The 12,285-nt window shown below is 45.7% G+C and overlaps 1 protein-coding gene across 7 annotated transcripts in view; it reads left to right on the forward strand.

The window, feature by feature from the left end:
* The window catches only part of LMO1 (LIM domain only 1), a 62,326-nt gene extending 50,419 nt beyond the window's left edge, over positions 1–11,907 (forward strand). For all 7 annotated transcript variants that reach the window (XM_065839707.2, XM_065839709.2, XM_065839708.2 and 4 more), the window contains 2 exons: positions 6,634–6,759; positions 11,470–11,907. In XM_065839707.2, coding sequence (XP_065695779.1) covers positions 6,634–6,759; positions 11,470–11,575 — 232 coding nt within the window. In that variant the 3' untranslated portion in view covers positions 11,576–11,907. The remainder of the gene's footprint in view (positions 1–6,633; positions 6,760–11,469) is intronic.
* The last annotated feature ends 378 nt before the right edge of the window (positions 11,908–12,285 follow it).

Here is a 12,285-nt window from a genome sequence, read left to right on the forward strand (position 1 = left end):
TGCCCCAAACAAGTCAGCTGTCCCATACTGGCATTTCCAGTTGTTGAATACTGGTTTTTGCTCTGCTCCAAACGCCCCAGCGGGCTCATTCTGCTGGTGAATTACTTTGGGAGGCCTTTAGATGAAGCATCCTGTACCCAGAAAATGTGCGGGGTTTAATTTTGTTGCAGGATGTGAAAAGCAGTCTTGCATAAACATGGGCGCCCTACTCTCGGGCACAGGTAAATACCCTCCTCCTGCTGGGTTTCCCCAAGCCGGTACCAATGGTCCTAAGCCAAACAACTAAACCGTGGTTGGACGTGTAAGTACAAGTCTTCAGGAGCTGAAGTGCATGCTGAAACTAGCAGAATTCAAGTTAATCAGAGACATCACTAATAGCCTGCACGTAGCTTCAGCCTGCAGAAACTGCAATGCCTTTGAAGCAACAAGGGGAGTTTTTGGGGTTTTTTTCCCACCTGAGGAGCACAGTGCACATGCATGCACAGGGAGTATGCCCTGCCTGCTTTTCAAGGGAGATGTTCAGCATGGGGAGGAGGGGTATAAATGCAGTGTAGTTGAACAAGTGGTATATGCTCAGAGCCTGAAAATGTTGCAAAATTGGAGTGCTGTTCTCGCATCGCAACAGGGAGCATCTTGCATGCTAGGTAGGATACTCTCACTTCTACACTTGGTATGTATACAGATTAAGAAGGATTAATTAGGCTCAAAATACAATGTGTCTTGGCAACATTGCTATGCTTTGTGATGTTAGAGATTTCTTTTCTCCATAGTAGCTGTTCCAGGAGTTTCTCACATCCCATGCTTTTCAAGATAAACAGGCAATGCTTGGTTTGTTCACTTGCTTTTTTTCCTTCTCCACAACCTCCCAGTGAGGGTGAAAGCTTATGGGGGGTAATTCTTCCCAACTGTGGCACGCTAGTATGTCTTTACCACTTTCAACCTTTGAGTTTTCTGACTGCTGTTTTTAAACTTCCCTAAGAGGACACTCTTGTGTGTTGCGTTCAATGGCGCCAGAGACAACCAAGATGGGTTCTAAGTTTGGACACTTCAGTTATACTGTAAGGTAGGTTGTGTCAAGGGAGGAGGGCTTGGACTTCTCCTGCCTGCTAAGAGTCCCAGCCCCACTGTAAAGATCTCCTCTAACTATGGAGGGAGAGACCAAAGAAGGAAAAATAAGTCAACATTCAGATATATTCTTCAACTGAAAACACATGCCCTTGAGCAACCTTGAAGTTTATGCCCAGTAATCTCTGAACTTGCGGACACGCGACCAGAGGGCTTTTTTGCACTGCACTGGTTCAACTCTTCCTGCTATGCTATCTGTGAATGCCAAACCCTCTGGCATGCAAGATGTAAATTCTTTGGCATTGAACCTGAAGGCTTCACCGGAGGACAGCTTGACCAACTTCATTAGTATCAAAATGCATTTCCTTTCCTTCAGCTTCCATGGCTTGCCACTGCAGCACTGACAATGGTGTCCTGCAGAGGAGGGTGCACCAACTAATACATATTTACCATGATGAGATGCCCATCGCTGAGGCTTTCTCTGAATATTATACAAAGGCTGATTGCAGGGAAGTTTGGAACCTTGAGTCTGAAGTTGCCTTTAAGCTTATTCTTTTTAACTTTTTAAGTGATGTCCAGGCTTTCCATAGAATTATTGGCATACTCAGTACTTCGGTCAAATCAGACTTGTAGCTCAGCATATTTCCAGCATCCACAGATGGGAAAAATACTGATTGCAAGCTGCTAAGAGCCATCCTCACTGGAAGACTAGTTGTTGGTTTATTTCAAAGGGTAGACTCAAAACCTTTTATTTTCATGACTATCAGTTTCAGGTTCATAAAGCAAGTCTTGTTCTACAGGAGGTCCTGAAGGAGCTAGGAAATAAATGGCAGCAGGTGTATAGGGAAGGTATATGGGAAGACCTGCTTCACCTGCTAGCTGGAGAAGATATGAGTATAGGGCTAGGTAGCTCTTAAAAAAACTTGTATCTCCAGATATGTGGATATACCAATATATAAATATGTAGCTGTACACAATATCTACAAGTGTAGATATTTCATAGAATCATTTTGGTTAGAAGAGACCTTCAGGATCATAGAGGCCAACCATTAACCTAACTCTGGCACTAAACCAAGTGCCTAAAAACCTCTTAAACACCTGCAGGGATGGTGACTGCACCACTTCCCTGGGCAGCCTGTTCCAATGCCTCACAACCCTTTCCATGAAGAAGCTTTTCCTAACATCCAATCTGAACCTCCCATGGTGCAACCTGAGGCCATTTCCTCTCATCCTGTCACTTGCGCCTCGGTAGAAGAGCCCAACACCCTCCATGCTCCAGTCTCCTTTCAGGTAGTTGTAGACAGCGATAAGGTCTCCTCTCAGCCTCCTTTTCTCCAGCCCCAGTTCCCTCAGCTGCTCCTCATCAGACTTTTGCTCCAGACCCCTCATCAGCTTTGTTGAAAAGAGGACTAAACACCTGTTCATAAGCATTTAGTCCTCTTGTAAGTCAGAACTCTTACCTTTCAGTGTAAAAAAGCCTCTTGTTTGGGAGAGTTATCAGCCTCAACTCAGCAGTTTAATTTTGAACTTGCCGTGTTCTTGTATTGTTTGAAAAAATTCCGATTGACACTCTCAACCTATCCTTCTGTACCACTCATTATTTATATACACCAGTCCTGGTTCTTTTGTTTGTTTTTTTTTTTTGTCTCCTGTGAAGTCAAGAGCACCAAAATTTTCACTGTTTCTGTGGAGGGAATATTTTCTCCCTATTTTTTGATTGCAAGATGCTAGCTAGTCAGACACTAGGCTAGAAGGAGGAGAAGAAATGAGGGACTCTCCTGTAGGCAATGACTAAACAGATTGTTGTGTCTAGTGGTGGCAGAAATATGCTTTTGGGTTCTCAGTTTATCTACCCTGCACATTTTGGTCGGAGAAGGAAAAATCTCTTAAAAGGTGCTAAACTCAATGTGTTCATACAGGAAGTTCCTTCCTGTTCTCCCTACAGTAAGGACCCTTTGCCACTGTTTTTTGCCCCAAAACCTGCAGGGTGGTGTTGACTATACTGTAGTTTGAATTAACTTCAGGTGTATTCATGGAGCTGGTGAGATCTGGATTATCGTGCAGAAGACTACTCTTTAGCCCAGGCGAGGCTACATGAAAAGAATCTTTTGACAGTTGCCTCCTGCTTCGAGGAGTGCTCCCTCCTTTTCCCATTAATTCATTTGCATTCACTGCTGGTCCTGTATGCCAATTAGCTTTAATTTTTACTATACACACTGACATCAATGGCCAATGAGAACAGCATGTAGCAGGGTTTTTAGTGTGTCTATAAACTACAGAAAATTGTCCTTGGACAAACTCCTGCTTTTAGACTGGCTGACAACAATAGACATGGTTAAGTTCAGGCTAAGAGCCATTAAACATAATTACTACAACAGGGTAAAAGTTTAATTGTGCTAAATTTTAAATCTGCATAGTCTATGCTTATTTACAAGCTGGCTAGGCCTTCCTGTTACATAGGAGGGAGTCAATCTGTACTTAAAAATTGTTGTCTTTTAACTTCAAATGGAGACAAAAAAAACACCCTTTTTTTTTAGAAGAAGCAAAGCAACTCCAAAATTAAACCTTTCTGTATTTCCAGCTGCTTTTATGCCAATGGCTCCAAGCTGGTAAGTAGATGCTGAGCATCTTCTGATAGATTATTTTTGTTTGTTTTTCTAATGTACCTCAACTTCGTGTGTGTGAATGTGTGAGAGAGTACTGCATCTGTTATGAAGGTGTTTGGGGGATAGAATGCAGATCAGTTTGTTCATATGGGGTTATTTTAAATTTAACCACAGGTGAGACTTGGGGTGAAAGATTTCTCTCCTGCTCCTTGTCTTATTTCCCTCCTCCAATAATGTTAAGCTCCCCACCACAGAAAGTGTCAGCTCAAGTAGCTTTTGGGTAAGTATCTACTTAGCAGAGGTGGCAGGGTTTTTGTTTTGTTTTTTTACAAGCAAACAAAAAGGCAAAAGTCTGTTATCATTTTGCTTTTTCTTTGAGCAGATTAAAAAAAAAATAAAATCATGTTCACTGAGCTACAAGTTACAGTGTATTTTTAGAAGCGTGGTGTGTATGCAGGGCTCTAAATCACTCCCTGAAAAGCAGATTAAAATTAGGAAGTGCTAGAATAAGTGTGAAATGTTCATCTGTTGGGAAAGGGAGGGTATGGAGGACTGTGAAACTTGATAGAAGAGAAAAAGATTAGTGTGCTGAGTAGCTGGAAGCTACATTTATGTAGACATTAGAAGGCAACAGGATTTCGGCTGGACAGAACATAAGCTTCAGATCTTATGCAAACAGTCAAAGCTGTTTAACAATTGGTTTACCCCCAAAACCCCTGAAAGGAGACAGGTGAATACGATGCCAAATACATTTTTCATGTTTCTTAAGCTAACTGTTTAAATAGTTAAGTGAACATCTGTCCAAATTTCCCCATCATTTCCATTTAGAAAAGTCTCCTATTTGAAGGCTGAAGAAAAGCGCCTGCTTAACAATGCAAATGGTGCTGTCTGGGGCCCCTTTATTTTGTTTAATCTAGATTGAGCTCCACACAACTGCGATGCTAATGAATAATGGATATTTTATACTCGTGCATGTAGCAGTGCTGGGCATAGAGCAAATCTAGGATTAACCTCCCAGTTTTCCTGCCTAACTCATTTTTTTAGTTTGCTGTGACTCAGGTACTCTACAAACGGATACCTGGTTTTAAGGCAAATGGCAAAACCCCAGCAAAAGCTGTCAGGTTTTTCTGTGCCCAAGTGAGGTCCTGTAGGAGGGGGAACTACATTGGGGGAGGGATGTCTGTATTAATGGCTTGATTTGCGAGCGGGTGCTGAATGAAAGCCAGGGTGTTTCAGGGTGTAGACCCATATGCTTTTCAGTGCTGCATTTTTTCAGTCCTATCTGCTGGCGTTAGGCAGCCGAGCCCACGCTCAGCTGCCTCCCCTGCCTGCTCACAGGGCTGGGGAGAAGGGGGCTGCCCCATTACCGATTACATGGTCTGAGTTTGCCAGTGCAAACTACATAGCTAGGGTTTTACTCTGCCTTTCAGCTCTCTTGTGAGGGAGTCTTAGGGGAAGAAATTTTGGTACTCCCTTCTCAATTTTTAGGTCCTGCACAAATGTTTCCATTTGGTTTGTGATGTTTAACTTTCAGGGAAAACATAGTGCTGTTTCTTCATAGGAAATCTCTGGGTTTCCAGCCAAGTATAATGAAAGACCACTGATACCACTTCTAATGAAAAATAAGGGTGGCCTTTTTTCATAGCTGGAGAGCAAGCTGACTTTGATAGCACAGTGCTGTGGGAGGGTGAGAGTGTTGTGTGGAGGTTTCTGTAACACTGCTGGGTGTTTTAATTCACAATTACTGGCCAGTAATAATTAGTATTGATTAGCTTGGCAAATTGCAGGTTTAGAAATTGGTTATAGATTTTCCTGATACTTCTCATCTGCCTGTTGTGGAATTGGCCAGAACCAATGGCTTGAAACAAAGCGCGAGCCCAAATCTGTCTGCGGGCAGTGACGCGTTGCATGCCCAGAGCTAATGGTCAGCAAGAATCGTAAGTCTTGAGGCTCATCACCCTAAGAATACGATTTTTATCCTCTCCTACGCAAAGTAACTAACCACACGAATATTGACCACAGTCTTGGGTGAAGCTAGGTTTTTTTTGGCCTGTTGCTTCATGCCCTGGCTGGTTTGCGTGGCTTTAACGTGGCGGTGGCGTGTGCAGCCCCTGGCGCCGCAGGGGTCTGCAGGGACGTCTTGGAGAAGGGCCGGGGGAAGGATGCTGCAGTCTCGGTTGAGTCCCCCGGCGGGAGCTGTAACATCAGCAGACATCTGGGGAGGCAGATAGCGAAAGCTGAGATGGAAACGGCAAAGCTTCCAGTGCTGAAGGGCTGTCCTCGAGGACCGAGGAGCTGAAGTGGAACGGCTGAGCATGCTATTCGGGCCCCGGTGGAAGGGCTTAGCTGGTTCCCGGGAGGGACATGGAGGCGGGAGAAGGGGGGCACAGCCAGGGAGGAGGGCTTGCTCTTGGAGATGCCTTGCAAAATGCTGTTGTACTCATGGTAAGAGAAATGATGCTTTTTCGTTTTAAACAGCAGGTAAGCGAGGTTCTTCCTGAGCCGTATTATAGCCTTGCCTGCCAGGGTTGGCAAAGTTTGCAGGTCTTCTGCGTTTTGCTGCTGGAGGCTGCCGGCCTGTCCCTCCATCAGGTTGTGGCCAAGAGCACACACAGAGGAGGTCGGGCGGCTCCGAGCACCTACCCGCCGCTGCAGAGAGGCAGATAGTTCTTGACTGAAGTTTTGTGAGCCCCAAAATAGTGCTCTAAGTGTTTAATGCTTTTCTCCATTAGACAGCAAATTAGCCCTAGGCTCGCAAACCAAATGAAGTTTCATCTCGACAATCAGAGCCTGCTCACCAGGCAGTTTTGTCCCAAGTTCCCACACACTGGTTGGTCAGCAAAATGGAGACTGCAACTTCTATTTATTGGTGCAATACAGTATTTGATACTGCTAATTACACTTAATTAGTCCTTCCACCATTTAATTAAAATGGCTTCTAATGATTGTGCTTCTTTGGCAGGCTCTTTGGTACCACCGGGAATTGTGCTGCCTGCAGTAAACTGATCCCTGCCTTTGAGATGGTGATGAGGGCCAGAGATAATGTTTACCATTTGGACTGCTTTGCCTGTCAGCTCTGCAACCAGCGGTGAGAACACAGTTATTATACACACAAATACAAAATAATTTATACCTTTGCCTGCCAAATGTTTGATGCAAGCTACCTGTCTGGGGCTCACAGCCTGCTGACATGGCTTGGGCTTGTTTATTATGCCAACCTGGGTGATGCATGTAAGTACATGTAGCCCCTTTACTGCAGATCCCCTTGGAGCTGGTGGGAATTGAGGGGGCACAGGGGGGCACACAGACTGCAGAACTGGCCATGAACAACGTGGCACAGCTGCTGATGAACAAAACAAATCGCTTCAGCATCCTTTCAGGATCTACCCTCTTTGTAGAACACAGATGATGGAGACTGGACTTCCTCTGGTAAAAATGGATGTTATTTTGCTTAAATCAGGTTTCTGACAGGGTCAAAACTGGGGACAGCAAAGAAGAAAAAGAGAAGACACAGGAAGGAAAAAAATACTTTAGATTAGTCCTTTTCAACACCAGGAATAAATCCCTTTAGTTATTGTATAATTAACAGGGTATCTTGGTGGTATAATTGAGTGGGGCTTGTGTATTTCTGCTGGGTTTTACCCAGTGGAAAATGCATGTCAAGGAGTATAGGAAAAGGTCATGCACAAAGTTTTTCCTTGGGCTACCTGTAGCCTTCTGAATTTGGGAAGGTTGTGCAAAATGTTCCCAGCACCCTGTTTTCAGTGATTGCAGACAGAAGAGAAGCCCACAGAGCTAGACATGATACACTGTCATCTTCTGATGCATCTGTCCATCCTTGTCAAGAACAGGCCTGAAAGTGCTGCTTGTTCTTACTGCTTGTTTATTCTGGCTGTAGTGACTGCCCAGGGCCCAAGGTTGTATTTCCCAAAGATGAAACTAGGAGGCAATGCTTCATCCCATTTGAAGGTGTGTGAGAGATGACAGAACTTGTGGGAAGATGGAGAACCTAATTCTGTAAAAGTCAAGCTAGAAAGCCTGACTTAAAAATTCATCACTCACCCTAGAACAAAAGCCACGGTGGGTTCTCTAATGAAGTAGCCGCACACGTGTGTGGGTGCAAACCCCTGCCACTTTTCCCGCTAAATTTAGGAGACTGTGCAAACTGGGGCCTCATTCTCCTTCCGTGCCCTCTGACGGTGGTGTAGCTCATGGGGATGGATGGGGTTGTGGCTGGTTGGTGCCAGAGCATGGAGGAGGAGAGCTGGACGAGCCGTTCGTAGCTCAGGTGGTTTACTGGGTCTCGTCGTGCAGGCGGAGGTGGCGTTTGTGCGAGACTGGGATCTCCCGCCTGCAGCGGTGGCAGCGCCGGGCCGGCAGTGACATCTAGTGGCTCCCAGCTCGGGCTCCTGTCCGGGAGCCCTGGCAACTCTTTCGGTTGCCCAGTCTTGTTTTGCCGCCCTTGGAATAGGCTCCCGCAACGGCCGTGGTTCCCGGTCAGCGGCGGGCGCCTGTTTGCGGAGCTGGTGCATCCATCTTCTCACAGCTGGAACAGCTGCTTGACCATGGGGTTTGCCTCCAGGCTCAGAAGCGTTGCAGTGTGCTGCCAGCTTCAGCCCTCAGGCAGGGGTTTCTCCAGCCTGCCAGTGAAGGTTGGAGAGGGTTGCTCCCAAATCCCACACCGGTACTGGAGCTGGAGCATCTCAAATGTCCCTTCTGGCCAAGGCAAGCCACGGCTCTGGGCTGTGCAGGCAAGAGAGCTGGCTTGGCCTTGGTGTCTGCAGGATGAGTATTTGTCATCAAACCCCTACTTTACACAAGCTTCTCTCATAGAAAAGCATAGTACTACCTGGTTTTCATTTTCAGGAATTGCTTTTAAACTTTACTCTTTATTACAAAGGCTCCAGAACACCTCTCTCCCTTTCTTCCCTCTGCGATTGCTGATGCTGGTACTGCCCTCAGTGCAAAGTGCAGTCCTACTCTGCCGTTAAAATAACCTCCATACACTGTCACTGCCTGGCAGAATGCACAGGTAATCTCCCCGTTCTGGCAGAGTCATGCCTGGATGCACAAGGGATTTGCCCAGTCTGGAGGGAGCTGAGTTTTTCTGAAAGATGGGCTGAGTAGACAGGGTAGAGCTGCATGTAGATTGTTATTTTTAGCTGACATCAGACAACTACAAACTTTTATGACTTATCCTTTAGAGGTTTTGGCCCAAAAGGCAGAATGGAAGTGCTCCTGTAACAGACAGCATAGGAAGCTTGAACTGAGAACAGAGAGTTTAAGTAACCCTGAAGTCAAAATTGCAGAGATGGATGCCAAAACTACTTCAGAATCAGAAATCCCCACCTGAAACTCCACCTTGTGGAAAATATTTTGTTCTGGAGACTTTTCTCTAGCTCTCTTCCAGCTTACTTGCCCTTCTATAGCTGGACTATGTCTATGTGTAGAGCGTTAAATCTGTCAGAGGAAAATCTCTAATATATTTGCTGAGTGTGCAGTGTTTTCATTAGCTTCATTCTCAAAAACATCAGGTTTGGAGCAAGTCCTACAATGCTACTCAGCCTACTGTGCTTTGAATTGTTAGAAGGTCGATATTGCTTGCCACAATGCTGAGTAAAAGTTGGTCACTGTTGTAACTGGCTAACAGATCAGTACTCCAAGGGTTGCAGGACACCCAGCTGCTTGTGTTGCCATTATATAAAATGTAGGGGCTTTTCCTCAGAAGAAAATCACTCTATAGAAATGGCAGGGTGGGTTCAGCGCTGGTTTGTCTCTGCTCTCAGCTGGCACTTGCTCAGCCAGACGGGCTCTGCGACAGACCTGCTCCCAGGGGGGCTGGTGGTGTCGTCCCCAACTCTCCCTCCAAAGATCTACAGACTGGGACACATGAAACTGCGTCTGAAGTTGCCCTGTTAAATCCTCTGTCTCTAGGTGCCATGCATCAGCTGAAGAGATCCCAGTTTACTGCTGGGTTTGTAGGACTGGCAGGTAGAAAGAGATAGTCACCTTTCCAGTGAATCGAACCTTTCTCCCCAAATTTCCCAGGGTATCCCTGCTGTGCATGTTAGTTCCCATGTGCTCATACACACACACAGACCCCCTCCCCAACTCCCTAGTTCTCCAGTTCCTCCTTCGGCTCCTCTAGACCCAAATCAGATATGGCAAGACACAGCTGTTGGTGATGGCAGTGGCAAGAGTGGGTTTTGCATTTCTCCTCCTGGAGATTTATATTGTACTTAAGGTAGGGATAAGTAGCAAGAACCAGCAGTTGTGTCTGTTATAGCAAATAAACCTACTGCTGGGGAAGGTGGTGTTAAAGAGACTGTGTGCAGTACAGTTCCTAGAACAGAAACTATTAATTTAAAATTATATTAAGTTTTAGCTTTTTAATCTACAAAAAAGGTTGATTTTCAGAACTACTAAAACATGTGCCACAAAGGGAAGAAGATGGAAGGTCTCCAGTGAAATCATATGAAGTCAGAACCAATGCCCCATTCTCTCTGTATCTGTTTGGCAAATTAATCAAGTTATTTGAAGTTGTCCAGTTGGAAAAAAACTTGTGCCCATGTCAGACCTATAACAGAGCTCTAAAATGATCAGTCATGTTCTTGCAGCAGAAAAATATTTGCTTTTATGGAGGTGCCCTGCCCAAAGCTGCCAGAGCTACATATCTAGAAAGCATTTTAGACAAGGAATAGGCAACTGACCTGCCAAAGCTCTGCCGGGGAGCCAAGGAAATGGGCATTTGAGGTCTGCTAAGTCTCCTGAGGAGGGGGTTCTCTCCATTGATCTTCCTTCAAAGCCCAGCAAATGTTCCACCTCACCAGAGGTGGTACCTACCCCTTTCTTTCAATACAGAGCTGCTTTTCGGTGCATGGCCGTGGTGCCTCTGCTTTGGGGACCGGGGACTGATTTAAGATTTGGCGCTTGGGGCAGGGAGATGCAGCCCTGTGCTCTGGTCCGTCAGTGCCCCACTAGTGTGACAGACAAAAACCAGCCCCTGAATTGGGTGCAAAGTGCATTATTTGTTATCTTAAGAAGTAAAAGATTAGCTTCTGATTCTTGAGCAAGCAGACAGGGCGCAAAAAGCTATTGGCTGTCAATTCACACCTCTCGGATCTTATATGTGGAACTTTTTTGACCTTAATGGTCAAATAAAATTGTTAAATATCACAAGCCTCTCTGTCAACTTCAAGACAAACAGAACAATTTACATGGTATATAGAGAGCAGTGTCCTGTGCTCAATGAAGATAAAGGTTAGGAGTCCAGCCACCAGGAAATTTCTATTTATTGTTCCGCACTGTACACAAGGGGGTGAGGAAGGACTTAATAGCCAGTCCTTGCCTGGAAATTAGTGTAAATACTGCCTCACCCGAGGGAACCCTGGAAATGTGGATACCAGCAAAAACTTTAAATAATCTCTATGCAATATCGTCCTTTTGATTTCCCGGTTGTAGAGCCAATACCTCTCGTCTGCAGGGACAAATCACTTCATTGCTCCCAGCCTCCTCTGGTGTGGGACCCGGCAGGGACAAGGAGCTGTTCCCAAGGTCCTTGATGTAGCCATGGCCTGGGAGATGAGCATCACCATGCTGGGAAAAGGGGTGAAAATAAAATAAAATGGAAAGGGAGCTGGGGAAGAAGCACATGGGCTTTCCCAGGGTCCAATGGCAGCGGCAGAGCTGGGAATCAAACTCCAGTCTCCAGAGTTGCCTTCAAACCCAAACAGCCTCAGATTTACCATCTTCTAACCTCTGTTCTTACTTATACCCGTTAATTCTTTCTATCTTCCAGATTCTGTGTGGGAGACAAATTTTTCCTGAAGAACAATATGATCTTGTGTCAGATGGACTATGAGGAAGGGCAGCTGAACGGGAGCTTCGAGTCCCAGGTTCAATAACAAACCCTGCTTCGCTGAAGCACTGTGGATGGGCGCTCAGCCGCACGAGCAGCGAGGGTGCCTGTCAGCTTGCCTGCAATATTTTTTTAATTCTTGGTCCAGAGAGGACTATATACATTGTAGTACTTTCCCCCCAACACAAAGCAGTTACAATTTTAGATGTACAGTTGTGCCTGCTTAGCTGAGCACTGCATTGCCTGTATGTTTGTGAGTTTTTGGGGTCTGGGGGAGGGCTCTGTACAGTCTGTTTTCTGTATATAAACTGGAACATTTATTTTATGAAAAATGTAATGCAATTTTATTACTGGTGTGAATTAAAAATTATGAATGTTTCCTGGTCATCTTAGCAGTGGTTTGTTCCCCATGTGGCGAAAAGCCTGTATTTCCTGTGCTTGATGTTGAACAGACTATTAGAAATATATACACAGGTCCCTGGAAGCGGCGTGAGTAAAAGCAGAGATGGGAGTTCACACACACAAACCGGGGGAAGGAACACTGCTGCAGAGTTAGACCTGCTCTCCTGAACCACACGGAGACTCGTGTCCAAACCCTGTTGCGTTGTACAGTGGAGGTACCGGGCTGCGGGTGGGTGATGGCTGGAACCCTTGGGGTCCTGGCCGGGTCCCACAACGGCTGTGGGCAGTGCTGGGCTGTTGGCTGAGACCGTCTCACTTTTCACCTCAGTGAATTCAGACGGAGCGTTTACATGG

The sequence above is a fragment of the Patagioenas fasciata genome, chromosome 5 (assembly GCF_037038585.1).
Source record: "Patagioenas fasciata isolate bPatFas1 chromosome 5, bPatFas1.hap1, whole genome shotgun sequence".
In the NCBI taxonomy this organism is placed as follows: domain Eukaryota; kingdom Metazoa; phylum Chordata; class Aves; order Columbiformes; family Columbidae; genus Patagioenas; species Patagioenas fasciata.